At 43.4% G+C, this 21,554-nt stretch overlaps 2 protein-coding genes across 8 annotated transcripts in view; one reads left to right on the forward strand and one right to left on the reverse strand.

The window, feature by feature from the left end:
* Positions 1-17,892, reverse strand: part of LOC308502954 (ankyrin repeat domain-containing protein 26-like) — a 78,133-nt gene extending 60,241 nt beyond the window's left edge. For 4 of the 7 annotated variants that reach the window (XM_081080759.1, XM_081080756.1, XM_081080758.1 and 1 more), the window contains exons 1-6: positions 17,472-17,892; positions 13,935-14,049; positions 13,599-13,772; positions 8,141-8,247; positions 6,702-6,839; positions 4,320-4,390 (exon numbers count right to left, since the gene is read on the reverse strand). In XM_081080759.1, coding sequence (XP_080936885.1) covers positions 4,320-4,390; positions 6,702-6,839; positions 8,141-8,247; positions 13,599-13,772; positions 13,935-14,049; positions 17,472-17,722 — 856 coding nt within the window. In that variant the 5' untranslated portion in view covers positions 17,723-17,892. The remainder of the gene's footprint in view (positions 1-4,319; positions 4,391-6,701; positions 6,840-8,140; positions 8,248-13,598; positions 13,773-13,934; positions 14,050-17,471) is intronic. The other 3 variants (XM_081080760.1, XM_081080757.1, XM_081080755.1) reach the window with 1 other exon arrangement.
* A 2,552-nt stretch (positions 17,893-20,444) lies between these two features.
* On the forward strand, positions 20,445-21,217 carry LOC308502950 (ras-related protein Rap-2a-like; the record flags this gene model as incomplete). Its single annotated transcript, XM_081080752.1, has 1 exon — positions 20,445-21,217. One exon carries the CDS (start codon positions 20,445-20,447, stop codon positions 20,994-20,996), a length of 552 nt encoding a protein of 183 aa, XP_080936878.1. The 3' UTR covers positions 20,997-21,217.
* Between the last annotated feature and the right edge of the window lie 337 nt (positions 21,218-21,554).

A 21,554-nucleotide genomic window follows, 5' to 3' on the forward strand; every position in this document is an offset into this window, starting at 1 on the left:
AACAGTCATCAATATTTATGCCCCCAATCAGGGAGCACCGAAATATACCAAGCAACTACTAATAGAACTAAAGGGAGAAATTGACCAAAACACAATTATACTAGGGGACTTAAATACATCATTGACAGCTATGGATAGATCATCCAAACAGAAAATAAATAACGAAATAGCAGCCCTAAATGACACATTACATGAAATGGACATCATTGACATATATAGAGCACTTCATCCTAAAACATCAGACTATACATTCTTTTTGAGTGTACATGGAACATTCTCAAGGATAGACCATATATTGGGGCATAAAAGCAGCCTCAGCAAATTTAAGAAGATTGAAATCATACCAAGCATATTCTCTGATCACAAGGCTTTGAAATTGAGATTGGATATCAACTGCGAAAAGAAAGCAGGAAAAAACACAAATACATGGAGATGAAACCACATACTTTTAAAGAACGACTGGGTTAAAGAAGAAATTAGAGGAGAGATCAAAAGATACATAGAAACAAATGACAATGAAAGTACATCCTACCAAAATTTTTGGGATGCAGCGAAAGCAGTTTTAAGAGGGAAGTTTATATCATTACAGGCCTGTCTCAAGAAACGAGAAAAATCCCAAATAAACAACCTCATGTTACACCTCCAAGAACTAGAAAAAGAAGAACAAGTGAAACCCAAGGTCAGCAGAAGAAAGGAAATAACAAAAATCAGAGCAGAGCTCAATGAAATAGAGAACAAAAAGACAATAGGAAAAATTAATGTGACAAAGAGCTGGTTCTTTGAAAAAATTAATAAAATCGACAAACCCTTGGCTAGACTCACTAAGATAAAAAGAGAGAAGACACTAATTAACAAAATCAGAAATGAGAAAGGGGAAGTTATCATGGACACCACAGAAATACAAAGGATCATGCAAGAATACTATGAAGGACTATATGCCACCAAATTCAATAACCTAGAAGAAATGGATAAGATCTTAGAAACATATAGCCTTCCAAGGCTGAACCATGAAGAACTGGAAAATCTAAACAGACCGATCACCAGTAACAAAATTGAATCAGTCATCCAAAACCTTCCCAAAAGGAAAAGTCCAGGACCAGATGGCTTCACTAGTGAATTCTACCAAACCTTCACACAGGATCTAATACCAATCCTGCTCAAACTCTTCCAAAAAATTGAAGAAGAGTCAGTACTCCCTAACTCATTTTATGAGGCCAACATTACCCTGATACCAAAACCTGGTAAGGACAACACAAAAAAAGAAAACTACAGACCTATATCTCTGATGAATACTGATGCAAAAATCCTGAACAAAATTCTAGCAAAGCGAATACAACAATGCATCAAAAAGATTATTCACCACGATGCAGTGGGGTTCATCCCCGGGGCACAAGGATGGTTCAACATCCGCAAATCCATCAATGTGATACATCACATGAACAAAATAAGGGACAAAAATCATATGATTATATCAATTGATGAGGAAAAAGCATTTGATAAGATACAACATCCATTTATGATTAAAACACTTAAAAAAAAAGGCATAGAAGGAAAATACCTTAACGTAATAAAGGCCATCTATGACAAGCCCTCAGCTAATCTCATAATTAGTGGTAAAAAACTGAAGCCCTTTGCTCTACGTTCAGGAACACAACAGGGCTGTCCCCTATCACCTCTGCTTTTCAACACAGTGTTGGAAGTCCTTGCCAGAGCCATCAGGCAAGAGAAAGAAATAAAGCCATCCAAATTTGGAATGAAGAAGTTAAAATATCACTCTTTGCAGATGACATGATGCTATATATAGCAAACCCTAAGGACTCCACCAAAAAGCTGTTAGAAACAATCAACGAATACAGTAAGTTGCTGGCTACAAAATCAACATACAAAAGTCCATTGCATTCCTATATACTAACAATGAAATCTCAGAAAAAGAAATACAAAAAACAATCCCTTTGCAATTGCAGCAAAAAGAATAAAATACCTAGGAATAAACTTAACCAAGGAAGTGAAGGATTTATATGCTGAAAACTATAAGACATTTTTGAAAGAAATTGAAGAAGACACAAAAAAATGGAAAGACATTCCGTGCTCATGGATTGGAAGAATCAACATAGTTAAAATGGCCATATTACCCAAAGCCATATACAGATTTAATGCAATCCCCATCAAAATCCCAATGGCATTTTTTAAAGAAATAGAACAAAAAATCATCAGATTTGTTTGGAACCACAAAAGGCCCTGAATAGCCAAAGCAATCTTAAGAAAAAAGAACAATGCTGGAGGTATCACACTGCCTGACTTTAGCTTGTACTACAGGGCTACAGTAATCAAAACAGCATGGTATTGGCAGAAAAACAGACACATAGACCAATGGAATAGAATTGAGAACCCAGAAATAAAACCACATAAATATGGACAGATAATTTTTGACAAAAGAAGCTAAAAACATACAATGGAGGAAAGACAGCCTCTTCAATAAATGGTGCTGGGAGAACTGGATAGCCACGTGCAAAAGAATGAACTGGACTGTTATCTGTCACCATGTACCAAAATTAATTCAAAATGGATCAAAGACTTAAGCATAAGACCTGACACAATAAACTGCATTGAAGAAAACATAGGTACTAAACTTATGGACCTTGGATTCAAAGAACATTTTATGAATTTGACTCCAAAGGCAATGGAAGTAAAAGCTAAAATAAACAAATGGGACTATATGAAACTTAAAAGTTTCTGCACAGCAAAAGAAACCATCGACAAATAAAGAGGCAACCGACTGAATGGGAGAAGAGATTTGCAAACAGTTCCTCTGATAAGGGTCTAATATCCAAAACATACAAGGAACTCATGAAACTCAACAACAAAAAAACAAACAACCCAATTGAAAAATGGGCAGAGGACCTGAAGAGACATTTCTCCAAAGAGGACTTACAAATGGCAAATAGACATATGAAAAAATGCTCCACATCGCTAATCATCAGAGAAATGCAAATAAAAAACCACAATGAGATATCACCTCACCCCAGTCAGAATGGCTTTCATCAACAAGACAAATAGCAACAAGTGTTGGAGAGGCTGTGGAGAAAAAGGAACCATCTTACACTGTTGGTGGGAATGCAGACTGGTGCAGCCGCTATGGAAGGCAGTGTGGAGGTTCCTCAAAAAATTACAAATAGAATTACCATATGACCCAGCAATCACTCTCCTGGGTAACTACCCAAAGAATTTGAACTCATTTATACATAAAGACACTTGTGCTCCAATGTTCATTGCAGCTTTGTTTATGGTGGCCAAGACATGGAAACAACCAAAATGTCCTTCGATAGATGAATGTATAAAGAAGTTGTGGTATATAAACACAATGGAATACTATTCGGCCTTAAGGAAAGATGATATAGGAACATTTGTGACAACATGGATGGATCTTGAGAGTATAATGCTAAGCGAAATGAGTCAGACAGAAAAAGCAGAGAACCCTATGATTTCACTGATATGTGGTATATAAACCAAAAACAACAAAAGAACAGACAAACAAATGAGAAACAAAAATTCATAGTCACAGACAATAGTTTAGTGGTTACCAGAGGGTAAGGGGGGTGGGGGGAGGGAGATGAGGGTAAGGGGGATCAAATATATGGTGATGGAAGGAGAACTGACTCTGGGTGGTGAACACATACTGGGATTTATAGATGATGTAATACAGAATTGTACACCTGAAATTATGTAATTTCATTAACAATTGTCACCCCAATAAATAAATTTTTTAAAAAAACAGTCTCACTGCGATTCCTTCACACTGGCTAAGTTTTGTAGTTCTTGTTGTTTGCCATTTGTTTATGGGACTATGAAGGTATTGTTGAGTTCTTAGTTTTAGTTACATTATGGTGAGACAAACCACAATGTAATAACAAGAATTCATTCACTACGTGTAATCCATTTGCTGTAAAATTTAAACAAATATCCATTTTTACAAGTCCAACTTATTGTCCAACTTATAAGGTGATTATAGAAGCAACATACAACATACTAACTTAAAAATCATTTTTCTTATTTACACAAATATCATATGGGATTGTAGGGGTCATGACTAGATAAATGAGTTTCTTTTCACACAATACTCTCTCAGATTTTAAATTACCTACAATTAACTTTTATAATAATTCTGAATACTAGACTATTAAGAAAGACATTAACTAACAAAGAAAAAATATACATGCAATATACACATTTTTTAACAGCTCTTTCAATAGCAAAACTTTCTTAGTCTTACTGTATGTCTGGTAGAACCACAAAGAATACTTCACTATTAAGAGTCTTACCTCGACTGTTACTGTCAGAAGACGTTTCACATCTCCATCCTTTTTTATAACCAGAAATTAGTTGGACGTTGCTATGTATAAAAGAGGTGAGAATATTACTGTCTTAATACTGACAGGAAAACATTTATCAAAACATGGAATTCTTAGAGTATTTCAGGTAATATCTGAACTAATATAAAAACTTGAATTATCCCATACGCTTCAATTTTGTAAGTTCTAAAGGCAAACAAATAAAGAAACAAAAACTTATAGACACAGACAACAGTTCAGTAGTTGTCAGAGAGTAAGTGGAAGAGGGGATAGTAGAAAAGGGTAAAGGGGGTCAAACATATGGTGACAGAAGGAGAACTGACTCTGGGTGGTATATCACACAATGTGATATATAGACAATATATTAAAGAATTGTACATTTGAAACCTATGTAATTTTACTAACCATTGTCACCCCTATAAATTTAAGTTAAAAAAAAAACCATAGTAAGTTGTACAAAATTTTTCTTAAGCATGTGATTAAAGAAGACAAAAAAACAAGGTGAACCAGTCATGTTGAGGGCAGTATAGTTCAGTCAGTTAATTAGAATTAGCAGGGGCGAGAGTTGAGAACTCAGAAATCCTAGTTCTATAGTCCACAAGATCCGTTTTCGGGGAAGTCACCGCTATTAGGCTCAGAGCTTTCCTCTACAAACCAAGCATCTCACTGCCTTATTTTACAGGTTGTCAGAGGATCAAATAGATAATACAGCAAAATTGTAAGGCAACGGAATAAGTTTTTTTGAGCTTTAGTTTTTGAAATTATTTTGGAATTCCAAATAAACCTAATGTGTGCTTTTCATAGGTTCTATTTAACATTCAAATGTTGCAGTTTACAGAAAATGTTTTTAATTTTGGTTATCAGCTACTCTCTTTGTGGTTTGTAATTCAGTACATCTCAGCTATTATGTAATTTGTAATTAAATGCGTTTAGAAATATGTTACCTCAATAAGGTAGATAACATAACTGCCCCTATTATCGTAGCTAATCACACCAGTGGCAGAAAAGTCACAGAAGTCAAGACCTGGCTTGGACTACTTCCGTCTCATGTCTACCTGCTGAAACTCTGACCTATCAGATCTTTCTAACCTTCCTAGGCATCCCCAGTTGACTTGAAAGATAGAACATATATGCACACTCATGAGGCGTGGAAGGGGTGCAGCTATTCTAACACCAAGTAACCTCCTTTAGATCCAGAGCTTTCTGTTTACTGGCTTCCATGTCAGGCAAAACTTTAAATATTCTGAAACCTGAGGGAGAGTCAAGTCACTGGCCAGATTTTCATTATTTTGGAAAACAGATCACTGAGCCTCATCTTAACTAAGGAATCACAGGCAAGTTAGTGTCTACTCTGGGAAAGGCGTTATGGGACCTTCCAGGACCTAAGGAAAGATACTCCATGGGATAGCAAGTGGCCTTGGGGTACAGATCTGGTAACAAAGGAGAAAGGAAAGTCTGATCTTTTCCTGCAGCATTACTAGCACCTCTCTGACAGCTCAGAAAGTTCCAACTAACATGTGCTGGCAGAAGACACAACAAGACACTCCAAAGGGTAAGTCATCATGAGGTTTGGGCTAAGATGTGGGCCCCGCATAGTTTTTCAGTGTTAGGGAAGGCTGTGTGTGGCTAAAGCTAGAAGTCCTGGCTCCCGGGACAGGGAGCTGGTGCTCTGGAATAGGGGCTGAGAATGTAAGCAAGCATCTGCATGTCAAGTTAAAAATATCGCCACTTCGAAGTCCAAATGTGGAAAACCATGGACACAGAGGACTCGGGATCAGCAAGGGAACCTGGGAGCACGGGGAGTCATGACGACAGGATCCGTTTCTATAGCAACCATGCAGCAACACAATCGATGGAAACCAATGAATGACCAGAATGACCTTCCTTCCCTCTCCATCTGACTTGTGAAAGAGGATGGTCCCCCTTGGACTTAGGGAACACTCTGGCTTCTTGAAAAATTCAAGGGGGGAGCATAGCCAATAGCCTCCAGAAAATACAGAATTTCCTGCTAAACTGTACATTTTACACCCCCAAATAACTAGTAGGAAAAGTCAGAGAAGAGACATTATTGGTACCTGACACACAGGGGTTATGCTTGGAATGAAACGGAGAATGTGGGGATCCCTAAAGATAAAGGTCTTCAAAGTTCTGGGATAAGGAATCTGTCCCTTTGCTACGTCTTACACGTCTGATCGTTTGCTTGGTTTCTGGCTAAGGATGTCTACTAACTCACTGCCATTCCCCCCCTGCCTGACCCCAGTTAGGACGTCTCACCTGTTCCCTAAGAAGTAACAGTTCAAGTGTTTGGAAGCCCAGTTTGGTGATAACTAGCATTTCAATGTACACACTTACTCCTTCAAACCCTTAGAGAAAGCATATTCTTCCGCGGTGCGCCCAGTGTCATCTCGAGCAAAGACATCTGCACCTGCCTGAAGCAGAAGCCGGACTGTATTTGAGGACTTATTCCTTGCAGCAAGCATGAGGGCTGTTCTGAAATAACGGAGAGACAACTTCACCCTTAGGAACTTTCAGTTACGTACACAGCAACATTGAGAGACTTTACCAAGTTCAATACAGTGCTTATCTGTATACAATCGACCATTTACATGCTTAAGTGTTCATCTTTGTAAATTATGTCCAAGGCTAAAATGAAGGGACATAAAAACAAAAAAAAAGCCTCTTGCCCCACTGGGTATTACCTAGAAGGTGCTAATTTAAAGTTCTCTAATAGCCAAGTAACTCTGCTGAGGTCACTTAACTGAAGTAGGTGAAGATTTCAATGAAGAATTTCCCGTTTCTTCCTTAGTCTTATATATGGTGCATCCAAAGTCAGCTAGAATTCAAGTAAGTTAAAGCTACTTGGCAGGCTCAAAACAATAATATTAGTGATAATTCTAGTAAACATTGTCATCGTTGAGTTAACGGTGCTCATAAGCATGTGCTGGGCACTGAATCACATGCCAGGTCATGACACACGACCGTACTTGAAGGAGATATTATTTCCCTCGTTTCCACATCGGGAAACATGTTTGGTGATGACAGTAATGTTCCCACGGTCACACACGTGACACGTAGGAAAGCTGAGCTTTTAACCCAGTCCTGAGTGAACTGAAAGCCCATCTCTTTTTTAATCACCCATCTATGACTTGTTTCATTAAAGAAGAAGTTTATTCAGTTAATGTTGTCTTTCTCCCTTCTACCCATACCAATTAAAAATGATTTAAAAAAACATCAAAATAGACTAGAAATGAAAAAAGAATAAAAACTGAGGAATATCTGGTAGTAGTAATTCACAGTCATTTAGGGAAAACCCTATAACATCAGTATTCCTTCAGGAAAACAATTTAAAGCAGAGTCATCCAAACAACAAAATCAACTCCTATTTATGTTTAACGTGCATCTTTTAAGGAAACCTGAATACACAGTAGAGGTTAAAAAAACTGTCAGAGAGACTAAACCCAATATTGTATCATAAACTAAGTTAGAGTCCATACTATACAAAACTAGTAAAATTACCGTGAAAACCCTTTAGCTAATATAATACCATGTGACCAAAAACTGCAATGACAAATGACATCAGTCGATATCATAAATGAATATGAATCCTGCAGGATACGGTTCTTCCTGTTCACCAGTCAGAATAATTGCTATTCTACCTAACTGACGATGTGCTGATATTTTTCACTTTGTAATTATAGGTTAATCCTCTTCTTCTTAATTTAATCTTTCTGACTTGAGTAACTGTTACCGCTCTAAAACAGTTCTAAGTTAAAAAACAAACAAACAAGTACCTTTTCCACTTATCAACTGCATGTATGTTTGCATGTCTCTCGAGTAAATATTCCACCATTTTCGGGCAGTTCTCATTCACAGCAAATAAAAGTGGTGTAAAACCAAACTGTAAAACAGAGAAAACAATTTATAGCTTAAAAAACTACGTAGTTCTAAATTGAATTTGAAAACTCATAAAAGATCCTCTAAACTTGAACATACACTAGAGAAAGTAAATAAAAAGTAGCCCTCTGTGTTGTCGTCTGCTGCTCCTTCCCTTTAAAATATCCTCCCCCTTCCTCTCCAACAGATGGACTTCCACCTCATTCTCCAGAACTCCCTTCAAACACTGACAGTCCTGGTGCCAAGAACTTTGCTCCCATCACAATCTCTATCGCACTATACTGCAGTTATTTTATCGTTCCCCACCTGAACCCAGAGCCTTCTGAGGGCAGGGGCTATTCTCCATCCCTGTATCTCCAAGCTCGAAAACATAGACGTAAATGCTTTAAGTCGTTTCATTGAATTGATAACCTAAATAATTATTTCTGGGGTAGTGTTTGTTACATTATATTCCAAAGAATATGTACTTTAGCAGAAATTAATTACTGTGCCCCAGTAGGAAGATTCCAGAAAGATCACCTGTGTTTGAGAAGTATTATAAAACTGTGCTTTATATGGTTATTACTAAAGAAGTGTTTCAGGTTGCTTAATCCCGATTTGACAATACTTTTCTGTGGCAAACATTAACGTTTGAAATATCACAGAATTTCAGGGATACAGTTCGGAGAGCTTTCCAACAGAGGTGAGGTTTTCTGCAGCTTATACAAACTTGCTTGCTTCTCTTCTATCCATGTTCTCAGGATCCCAGATGTCAACTTCAGGCTCTCCTGCTCCAAAAGGGTCACTAAGGAAGTGGACTCTAAATTAAAAAGAGTTAGGCTTCAAATGACCTTTGATTGCTTATCACTAAATGGTCCATTGGTTTTCTCCCATTATAAGACGATGGGTTTTTATCTTAGCTGTTGGTAAGCTCAATGTGAAATTTTATTCTCAGTTACAATGATAACCTTGGGACCCCAATGCCTATCTACTTTCTGAAAAAATCTCTTTTTTATTCTGGTTCTATTTTAATTGCTACTTAAAATTATTTTATAGCTCAGGCAAAATGTAACTCCGAAATAAAATATCATGGCTTATCAGTTCACGTTTTAATGCTGATCTATATGGATGATTTTTAGCATCATGAAAGCGACTAAATCACTTGCATTTTTAAGGAACCACGTTGAGGAGGATGATAGAATACTGCCTGCAATATGCATAACATCTACAACTATAACCATCATTGACCTCATAAGACTTAAAGACATTTCAATGGGTATGATTCTTTATAGGACATATAATGAAAAAGGAAGTTTTTTGGTTTTTGTTTTTTAAAAAGAAAAACTTAGAATTCTAGCTTGAAAAACTCACTCTCATTCTAAGGAGATTAATATAGAATACATATAATAAATCAATATAGACTGTCTTGAAAATCTTGAAGCGTTTATCAAAATATTCTATAAAACAGGAATCGCACACTCCAGTGCTTACGGAGGCAAAGAAGGTGACCCAAGTAAGTGAAGAACCCAGGTGGGGACAGTGGCACACTAGGGAACACATGTCTCATATAAGAGGTGCAGCCTCGCCACAGGACACCCAACTGTAGTCAGGGCTCAAGGGGACCAGGCTTGATTCTTTCAGAGAAGCTTGACATCCTTACTTCTTCATGAGTCTCCAAAACTTTCGATGTTGACTCAACATATGGAGGCAAACGAAACATATTGAGGAGCCATAATTAGTCCGTGGCCCACTTGGAATTTTTTATCTGCTGTTTCCAAATGTTTGTGTATAATGTGAATATTTGTATGTAAAATCTTTCTGTTTTTTAGTATCATATGCTTCATTAAAAAACTGGGCCCCAACATGCAATAAAACTGTCATTTAGACTCATTACACCCACTTCAAGAATTTTTCCCATTCTTATTCAAACCATAATCTATTTGTATTCATTTTTCAGATTGTTAACCCAATGGATAATTACATTATAGAACTGCTGACACTAAATTATTGACACTTCCCATCTGTATTGCTACTAACTTCACGGGATTTCATGTTTAAACCTACCATCGTGATTATGCCACGGCTCTATGAATTTCACAGACATACTGAGAGAGTTTATCACACACCTTCGATCATTGCAGCAACATTTACGGTGGCCCAGAAATGGAAACAACAAAACTGTCCTTCAATAGATGACTGGATAAAAAAGATGTTGTATGCAAACACAATGGCATACTACTCTGCCATAGAAAAAAATGAAATGCTGCCATTTGGGACAACATGGATGGATCATGACAGTATTATGCTATGCAACACAAATCGGACAGAAAAAGTCGAGGACCATACGACTTCACTCATATGAGGGATATGAAACTGAAAGCAACAGACGAACAAGACAAGGAAACAAAAACTCACAGACACAGACAACAGTTCAGTGGTTACCAGAACATAAGGGGGGACGGTGGATAGTAGAAGAGGGTAAGGGGGGTCAAATATACGGTGAAGGCAGAACTGACTCTGGGTGGTGAGCACATACTATGACATATAGATGATGCATTATAGAAATGTACACTTGAAACCTATTTAAATACAATAACCATTGTCATCCTAATAAATTTAATTAAAAACAAAGAAAAGAAAACTGGAGATTTACAGAACAACAGGCAAAAAAAGCAGGTTCACAATTTCCTATTACTGCAGGAAAACCCCGCATGCAGTAAGCATTTGTTGATCTAACAACCTGAGCACAAACAAACATGCAAAACTCTTTTTTTTTTTAATTAATTAATTTATTTATTAGTTTCAGGTGTACAAAACAAGGTAATACTTAGACGTTCATCATTTATATCCCTCATACTGTGAACCCCCCTGCCCCCATCCACTATCCCTCCGACCTCACACTGAACCATCACATTATATATATAAAATTATAGTTGGCATTCATTAATGTTTAGCTTCTGATGTACAATGCCATGATCAGGTATCCACAGTATCCCTGAGGTGGTCTCCCAAATAGGACGCATGTCCATCGGCAAAACTCTTAAAGGGCCCGATTCTATGCATTAGGAGACCACCCATCAGCAAGTTTCTAAAGATTCTCAGAGCACCAGTGAATGACTGATGGCTGAAAGGAAAAAGGTGTTCTTCTTTAAGCCAGTAGATACTGCCAATGATATTTCCTTCCACTTCTCGAGCCCAGAGGTACAGACAGTTCAAAAGTCAGGCAAAGAGTGTTGGGAAGGAGAGAGCTGAAGGAAAATCACCTCTCAAACTCCACCTCTTCTAGAGATTTCTTAAGTATTTGAGATCTGCGAATTGATATATTGCACTAGTAGTTCTTAACCAAGAGTTGTATCAGAATCTCAGGGAAATATTTCTAAACAACACATGTCCAGGCCTTATTAGCTTTACATAGTCAAAACCTTCAGGAAGAGCCTAGCTTGTAAATGGTTGTGAATGTTTTTAAAGTTCCTAGGGTGACTGTGATTCGCCAGCATAATTCTAGCCAAGAACTAGTCCAGTAGACGATCACTTCAGTCTCCTCTTCTCTCGCCTATGTCACCAATTTCCTCTGATATTGAGGATTAGGCCAAATAAAAGTGGAAGAGACATGTCACTTATGAAAACCACACTTAATTTCCTGGGTAGGAGTGGAAACGGGATTAACAATTAAAATGCAACTTGATTTCATTACTGCTAAACTCCTTACTTCTCATGGGACAGTCTACATTTCACAGCAGAGTTTAGACTCTTACCTAGGTGGCTCTTTCTGCCAGAACAGATGATATGTCACTTAATTATCTGTCTTTCCTTCCTTTCCCACTTAATTGCCACCTGTTCACTGTAATCTGGTGGATTCGGAGCCTTCCTAGATGTGGTCTTAGGGGAATTTAAAACTCACTAACTCTCTCTCCCAAACTAAGGATTATTATCCCCCAAAACTGAAGAGGACCTTGACTAAGCATATAAACTGAAGGAAAACAAAAATAAAAAAACCTCTGTTTATTAATTAAACTTATTGGGGTGACATTGATTAGTAAAATCACGTTGGTTGCAAGTGTCATTTCTATGATACAGCATCTGTATATCGCATTGTGTGCTCACCACCAGAGTCAGTTCTCCTTCCACCACCATTATGTTTGACCCCTTTTTCCTCATCTATCACCCCTCCCGCCTTTACCCTCTGGCAAATATTGAACTGCTGTCTGTGTCCATGAGGTTTTGAAAAACCTCTTCTTGTTATTTCCCCTCAATAGCCAAATTTCCAAATTGCCCTGCATATTTCTGATAGTTATTTCCTTTCCCTTTCCTTTTTACCTCTTAGGCTTTAGCCAATGAAAACTAAATAGCTTTATATAAATCATTTGTTTATAAATAGCAATTTGTCAACAGCGGGAAGATTACTATGATATTGTAAAATGCTTTTGTTTGTTTGAGTTTTAAGGTAAAGCCGATTTCAAAGGCAAATTTTGCTTTCCTGCATTGTTTTGCATTAATTGGAAAACAACTCGGACGTGAAAAAACACTTAAAAAAGGAAGTGTTGCCTGTTACAAGTGTTGTTTTCACAAGTAATTTATCATAAGTGCATAAAAGAGAGCTGTGCCCTCTACTGCTACTTTAGAGGTATCATCACGTAAAGTAAAATTTTAGAAAATTAAGTTCCAACTGTTTGCATTCAGGGAACACTTGAGCTTCCAAAGGTGTAAAATTGACCCTTCCTCTGTCAACCAAGGGCATTCCTGCTGGGGTTGCAGTGGCGAGCGGTGATGTATGTCCAAGAACAAAAAGGGGTGAACGCGTCCCCATCACCTGCTCCCTCTGTACACCTAAAACCCGCCCAGCACCTCCGCCAGCCTGAGCAGGAGCCCCACTCCGAGGTGGAGACCCCAAGGGGGGCCGTGGCTGGCAGAGTGGCTAGGAGCACAGGCCGATGCCCTTGCTGGATGTCCAAACGTGCTGGCCCTCCTGCCCCGATCTTCAGAATCCCCGAGGCCTGGGGTGCTCAGGGCCTGTGTCCTGCTGCTTCCCCTCCCTACCTGCACCCCCCAGCTCCCTGGCGGGACCCAGGCTCACCCATCTCCTAGGCCCTGCCCTGCAGCAGCCACCCCCACATACTTCCCTCCCCCCGGGTCGTCAGTCCTTGGTGGGCTCTGAGCCTGCCACCCACTCCCACGCAGTAACAGGACTGTTACAGGACAGAGCTGGGCCCTTTCTGTGGCCACCTCATTTCCCCTTCCTGACTTGGCTTTGGACTTGTTTCTATGGCGACAGGGAGCGATGTACAGCATGCAGTATATGTCGACTAGAAATAAAATGCTTGTGACTGAAACACACGTATAACAAATATTGTGTAAATACAGTCTGTGGATCTATACCTCATTGGTTGCTTCCATATCTGCCTGATGTTGCAGCAGCTGTTCAACTATCGCGGTGTTTTGCCCTATGGCCGCGTAGTGGAGAGCCGTGTTGTCACAATCGTCCTTCACATGTGGATCCGCTCCATGTTGTAGTAGGATTGTTGCACACTCCTCTTCCTGGCTCTCCACGGCCTGTCAGGATTACGTCATTAAATAAACGGTAAATTATGGGAATTCAAAGTAAGCATTCCACAAGTTTCCACAATTAGTTATAGTTAATTGAGATAAATTCATTTTTATTCTAAATACTAAAATAAAATCCATCTCCTGTTGACAGAGCTGGCTACCACATACCTTTATTAGAGCTGTCTTGTTTCTGTTGTCACCGAAATTCATCTGGCATTTTTTCTCTGCTAGAAGAGTCACCACTTCCGAATGGCCAAAGGTGCAGGCCAAATGGAGAGCAGTCCTATGAGGGTGAGAGGACATTTAGGACATTACAGGGCACTGTCTCAAACATGCAGCTCTGCACGCAATTGTAAACATGACACGCCACTCCAATGCCTTCAGAACCAACATGGAGTTTTCTTCTGCACAAAGTACAATATTCACGAGCTCTGCTTACTCGCCACACTAAGGAAAGAGCAGCCTATGTGACTACAGAGAGCATGCCCTGGGGAATCAGCTCAACTCGGTTTGATCCTAATTTAATTCGACCACTTATTAGCTGTCCCTTAGCCTTTGTGTGCCTCCATTTCCTCATCAACAAAGTGGGGATAAAAACAGTAGTTAACACTGTTGTGGGCTCACATGGGAATCTATGTAAAGTGTTTACTTAGGTTCCTAGCACAAAACACACAGCTCAGTAACTGGTAATATTATCAGAATTATTACCATCACTACTACTTTACAAGACAACATTTCAATTAAGTAAAATGATATCATTCCACCTACTTTGCAGCTATGTTTTAAGGATTAAGAAAGAACACTGTATTTCAGTGGTTCTAAGATGCTTCTTTTCTCATATTTTAACACCTCTGACTCTGGAAGGCAATGTACAATTCAGAGTGCCTTGAAAGTATAGTTGGCAGCATTTAAATAATTTCTTACTGGTATTTACAAGAACCGGCATCTTACCACCCTGACGTGAAGTGAAATAATGGAAACACACCAGACCTTCCGCAGTTCTCGTCATAAATTGGCATCTAAATAAATGTTCATTCTTAAGGGCATCATGGGGAAAGAGGACTAAAATCACAAAGTAATTCTTGTTTTGATTTTCAAGAAACTTGAAGCCAAAGGAGACTCAGCATTCAAGTGACTAAGGATGGCTCCTTTCATTGTCTGTTTCGAGTCATAGATTATATGAAAATCGGACGATTTCCAGTGATCGATACTCATATTTAATACTATTGTACACTAGGTAAACAGCAAGTTTGGTTACTGTTCACAATGTCCTAACTGTAGAAATCCTTTTATTTGAAACGAGGGAGGAAAAGCTTCAATGGAGATTAGGTACTATTACGTCCATTTACAATTTTTCATTTCGCTCCTACTGGGCAACATAAAGTTTTTAAGGATGAAGAGGGCCTGAGAGATAGATTCTGAGAGTCCCGAGTAGACTGTGTCTGCTCCGTAACAGTTATTCAGTGTATATTTGATGAATAAATGGATTGAAAGAAGGGATAACTACAGCTGGAGAGTTCAATGTTTTTAAACAAAATGTTTATAGTAAAGCAGTACTTCTGCAATAGTAATAATCACTTATATGTGCTATTTTTGATTTCCATAAAGACAGAACCAAAATGATGAATCAAAAATCACTTAATGTTATAGGTAATGAAGCTCTATATAATAAAAAAATAAGTGTGTACAGAAATATAGATACATGAACTTCTACCGGCACAGATAAAAAGACTGCCTTTACTTCTGAAGAGGCTAAAAGTTGCCAGAAAATACCAATCTTTAAAAAAAAAAAATTGAAAATAGAAGTGAGAAATTGTTTTAATCTGTACAAGATTCATATTCCTGGGAATAATGAAATATTACCTGGGACTACTTTATTAATAATAAACTGTTACTAGAATTTCTGTATATGTTCAGTGTAGAGATCAGACTTTTTAAAAAAGAAAATGTCACTGTACAAATACTCAGTAATCAAGTTTGCACATATTTTTGGCTAAAATAACATCGTAGTCTGTGTGTGTGTATAATCAAAGGAATTCTTTCTCCTTTTCCAATCTACCAAAGTACATCTTTGCATGTAAACATGTATGTATTATCCATACCACCTTCAGCGGTCTCAGGTAATTCCATCCTACAGATGCACTGCAATTTATTTACGAAATGTGTTGATGTGAGTTTTTCACAATACATTGATATTGTAAGCAGTGCTGAGAAAAGCAAATTGTATGTGATTTATATAATTATTTCATAAAAACATTTTAGCACTTGGAATTGATGAGTAAAGGGAATATACATTTTTAAATGTGGTACTTATCACCAAAATGAAAAGTCACCAAACTTTGAAAAGTCTGAAGCAACTTTAATTTGAAGCAGAAGTACAAGTACCATGACTCCTCATCTTCTCAACCTTTGAGGATGGAAAAGAAGTTTTCATTTCTCTTTCAACTTTAATTCCTTTTTTTTTTTTTACCTGGGGCACTAAATATTGGTCACTTATAGATACACAGAAAGAACTTGGTCCAATTCAAAATTCGAGCGCTTTTTTCTGTTGATTTCAGACACTTCTCTATAAAACAAAGATACACTTTTCCCTGATATGTGTATGCTGTACATAATTTGCAAGTACCTTTTCTTTTATTTTGTTAGTATTATTTTCTGATATACAGAGACTATTGATTTCTTATATTGCTCAACCAACCTTCTGAACTCTTGGTTTTTTTGAAGTCTTCGCCAACATAAAAAATTGTATAAATAGGCATTTCTGTTTTCTTCTGGTACCTTCCTCATTTTGTATATTTATAATTTTTAATCTACAGTACATCTGGAACTTATTTTTGTGACATGAAAATCTAACAAATTTTCTCCAAATACTTAACAGGTATTTCTCCATCATTCATGAGTAATTCATATTTTCTACTAACGCGAAATGTCATCACTATGAAGCTCTAACATCCTGCATATATTAGGGTGTTTGGGCATTTTCTGCTATATTCCAATCATTTATCTCTCTTTTCAGCTCTTAGTAAAGAAATGGTGGCAATAGAGCACCCGTTGACACCTAGAAGGGCAAATCTTCGTCTACTATGCAGAATGATTCTTAATTTTATCACTACAATCAAAGAGACACCATGTGCAACCCAAAACTTTTAAAACCCTGAGAGTTTAGTTGGCTTGTGGAAAACTGATAACTAGAGGAAGAGCACACGCGGTGAGAAAACGAGTCTTCCTAGACAGACCACAGCCATCTTCCACTGGAAGCTTCCCTTCTAAGGCCCCTCAATAAACACCATACATACATGGGTGGACACTGATGTAAAACGGATACTGGGTTTTAGCTGATTTTTTTAGCCCACAAGTCGCTCTATTATGGGAATCAGTTTTCTCATTACGCACTTTTCTGTAGTGTTTAACAACATGGTCTAAAACTGTGCACATCAAAAGTAAAATGCTTCTTTTTCAAATGCTATACTTCTTTTCATTTCTATTACTGATATTTAGTTGAATTTGTTTAAAATTGTCAGTAAAGTGCTTTGTAAGGGGAATTATGAGTGACGGGACCTTGAGAGTTTGTCCTGGTGCTCACCACGGCGGCCTGGGCCCTGCCCCCGGGGTAAGGGCCCCACCAGCGTACCGCCCCTCCCAGGCCCCTCTCCCAGGCCCCCGCCGCCTCCGGCCCGTGCCCTGCGGCCCCCCAGGCCCGCTCACCTCTTCTGCAGGTCTCTGTCATCCAGTCTCTCTGGATGGAGCGAGAGCAGCCTCTGCACTTCTGATACGTTGCCCCTGGCGGCAGCTCTGTAGATTTGTATGCGATCTCTGCCTTGGTTGCAGTACCCGGACTCCGAGGTGACCCCACCTCCGGCCTCAGGCTGCCAGCCACCACCATCGCTCTGGGGTCTCCTTCGGAAACCCAAGCGGGACCTGACCTTCTGAAGCCCAGAGCCAAAACACTTCTTCATGGCCAAGCCACGGGCTTCAGAACCTCCTCCGCACTTCTCACGCCTGTTTTCTCCGCGCCCAGCCAACAGTAGCCTCTAGAGCAGCCAACTCCAGTCGCCACAGTATCCCCGCAGGACAGCAAGGCGGTTTGGAATCTCTCCGCCCGGAACGGCCGTCACCAAGCAACGGTGCACGGGGCAGAGGCCGAGGGCTGCGCATGCGCACAGAGCCCCGGGGCCAAGGTCAAGGGCACCCGGAGCCCACGTGCAAGGCCCAGGCGCCTCAAGCTTCAGAGGTGGCCTGTGGGCAGCGCTGAGTTCCATTCGGACCTCGGTGGGCGCTGGCCCAGGCTTCTGCTGGGTCGTCTGAGCAAAATGAAATAGGAAATTTCATTTCCTGAATTAAGAAAACAGGTATGTAACAGGCAGAGAACTTGGGGGAAGCAAAAACCATAAATGAGAGAAGAAAAAAAAAACTTTATGTACCCTAAAACTGAAATGTATTAATTTCGATGTATAAAACACAAAAGCATTTAAAAGCTTGATTTCCCAGAGAAAACTCTTGTATTTTGAAACGTTTTATTTTCAACCTCAATATCTATCACCTTAGACCCAAAAATCTTCTTTAAAAATTGGAGTATACTTTGTACTTATCTGCTTTTTGAATAAGGCCTGTGAAACTAGAAATCTCTTTCTCTTTTCAGTATATATGTTAAGAAAGAAAGGAAATTTGCTGTTTTGCCTCAGGATTTCACCGATTTATTCAGTCTAGAATGGCCAGAAAAGATCCACATTTCCAATCCTTTCTTTAGTTGGTATTATATTCACTTGTCAATTTGTGACAACTGGACCAGTATTATTATAGCCGGTTTGATTTTCAGACACCTTTTTAAAAAGCCACCTTAGGAGGCTGGCGGGCAGCACTGCGGGCCCGCGGCTCGGGGGGCTCGGCCGGCTCGGGGGGCTCGGGCGGCTCGGGGGGCTCGGGCGGCTCGGGGGGCTCGGCCGGCTCGGGGGGCTCGGGGGGCTCGGGCGGCTCGGCCGGCTCGGGGGGCTCGGGGGGCTCGGGGGGGTCGGGCCGTTCGGGGGGCTCGGGCGGCTCGGGGGGCTCGGGCGGCTCGGGGGGATCGGGGGGCTCGGGCGGCTCGGGCGGCTCGGGCGGCTCGGGGGGCTCGGGCGGCTCGGGGGGGCTCGGGGGGGCTCGGGGGGGCTCGGGCGGGCTCGGGCGGCTCGGGCGGCTCGGGGGGCTCGGGCGGCTCGGGGGGCTCGGGCGGCTCGGGGGGCTCGGGGGGCTCGGGCGGCTCGGGGGGCTCGGGGGGCTCGGGCGGCTCGGGGGGCTCGGGCGGCTCGGGCGGCTCGGGGGGCTCGGGCGGCTCGGGGGGCTCGGGCGGCTCGGGCGGCTCGGGGGGCTCGGGCGGCTCGGGGGGCTCGGCCGGCTCGGGCGGCTCGGGGGTCTCGGGCGGCTCGGGCGGCTCGGGGGTCTCGGGCGGCTCGGCCGGCTCGGGGGGCTCGGCCGGCTCGGCCGGCTCGGGGGTCTCGGGCGGCTCGGGGGGCTCGGGCGGCTCGGGCGGCTCGGGCGGCTCGGGCGGCTCGGGGGTCTCGGGCGGCTCGGGGGGCTCGGGCGGCTCGGGCGGCTCGGGGGTCTCGGGCGGCTCGGGGGGCTCGGGGGGCTCGGGCGGCTCGGGGGGCTCGGGGGGCTCGGGGGTCTCGGGGGGCTCGGGGGGCTCGGCCGGCTCGGGCGGCTCGGGGGTCTCGGGCGGCTCGGGGGGCTCGGGGGGCTCGGGCGGCTCGGCCGGCTCGGCCGGCTCGGGGGGCTCGGGCGGCTCGGGGGGCTCGGGGGGCTCGGGCGGCTCGGGGGGCTCGGGCGGCTCGGGGGGCTCGGGGGGCTCGGGCGGCTCCGGGGGCTCGGGGGGCTCGGGCGGCTCGGCCGGCTCGGGCGGCTCGGGGGGCTCGGGCGGCTCGGGCGGGTCGGGGGGCTCGGGGGGCTCGGGCGGCTCGGGGGGCTCGGGCGGCTCGGGGGGCTCGGCCGGCTCGGCCGGCTCGGGCGGCTCGGGGGTCTCGGGCGGCTCGGGGGGCTCGGGGGGCTCGGCCGGCTCGGGCGGCTCGGGGGTCTCGGGCGGCTCGGGGGGCTCGGGCGGCTCGGGGGGCTCGGGCGGCTCGGGGGTCTCGGGCGGCTCGGCCGGCTCGGGCGGCTCGGGGGGCTCGGGCGGCTCGGGGGGCTCGGGCGGCTCGGGGGGCTCGGGGGGCTCGGGCGGCTCGGGGGTCTCGGGGGGCTCGGCCGGCTCGGGCGGCTCGGGGGGCTCGGGCGGCTCGGGGGGCTCGGGGGGCTCGGGCGGCTCGGGCGGCTCGGGGGGCTCGGGCGGCTCGGGGGGCTCGGGCGGCTCGGGCGGCTCGGGGGGCTCGGGCGGCTCGGGGGGCTCGGGGGGCTCGGGCGGCTCGGGCGGCTCGGGGGGCTCGGGCGGCTCGGGGGGCTCGGGCGGCTCGGGCGGCTCGGGGGGCTCGGGCGGCTCGGGCGGCTCGCGTTCGCTGCTCGCCCTTAGTTCCTGCCGGCCCCCGCGGGGCGCATTGCCGCCGGGATCGGTCCATGTCTTGGGCCGCCGCTCCTTCCGCCGGCGCCCGGGGGGCCGCGACAGCTGTGAGGTGGGGGCGGCCGCGGCAGGCAGCGGTGCCGGCCGCCGGGGCAGGGTCCGGGAGCTCGGCGCGGCGGGCGTAGGTCTATGTCGCGGGCGGCCGCGGAGGGACGATGCGCGAGTACAAAGTGGTGGTGCTGGGCTCGGGCGGGGTCGGCCAATCCGCCCTGACCGTGCAGTTCGTGACCGGCACCTTCATCGAGAAATACGACCCCACCATCGAGGACTTCTACCGCAAGGAGATCGAGGTGGACTCGTCGTCGTCGGTGCTGGAGATCCTGGACACGGCGGGCACGGAGCAGTTCGCGTCCATGCGGGACCTGTACATCAAGAACGGCCAGGGCTTCATCCTCGTCTACAGCCTCGTCAACCAGCAGAGCTTCCAGGACATCAAGCCCATGCGGGACCGGATCATCCGCGTGAAGCGGTATGAGAAAGTGCCAGTCATCTTGGTTGGGAACAAAGTGGACCTGGAAAGTGAGAGAGAAGTGTCATCCAATGAAGGCCGAGCCCTTGCTGAAGAGTGGGGCTGCCCCTGTATGGAGACTTCTGCTAAAAGTAAAACAATGGTGGATGAACTCTTTGCAGAAATTGTGAGGCAAATGAACTATGCCGCGCAGCCTGACAAAGACGACCCATGCTGTTCCGCATGTAACATACAATAGCATTCAAAAATGGCTCTCCTGGACAGGATTTGCCCCATATCCTAGGCGATACAAACGCCGTCTACTCGACTGCGGAGTTTGCAGGACATGTGGTGTGATCTACAGTGAAATAGCTGCCCTTATTCAGAATTCAGCCGTGATTGTCAGTTGACGTCTCTGAGTAACATTTGGGTTCAGTAACTACAGTTTTCACCATTGTCCTCAGTCTCCTGTATGCACCTGCAACTTTAAGGCATAGCCAATCGATCTTCAGGGTGATCTCCTTTGAAAGCTATGATGGCATGGTCCCTGAGTTGACAGAAGCAACTATTGTATAAATTAAAAATAATCACAAGAGAGAACCCAGAAGAATTCCTGTGACCACTTACAATTAAAATATTTTGTCTTCTTTAAAAAAGAAATAAGTAAAGGAGAAATATTTTCCTACGAGAGTACTGAATTTTCAGGCATTGAGATAGTGCTTCTAACCAATGTATTCTGTCAAGTAACATAATAACAGCTGACCTGCCAGCAGCATTACAGGGAGAGATTCTTTGCTCAGCCGACACATTTCTGTTT

This window comes from Rhinolophus hipposideros, assembly GCF_964194185.1.
Source record: "Rhinolophus hipposideros genome assembly, contig: SUPER_9_unloc_2, whole genome shotgun sequence".
NCBI lineage: Eukaryota > Metazoa > Chordata > Mammalia > Chiroptera > Rhinolophidae > Rhinolophus > Rhinolophus hipposideros.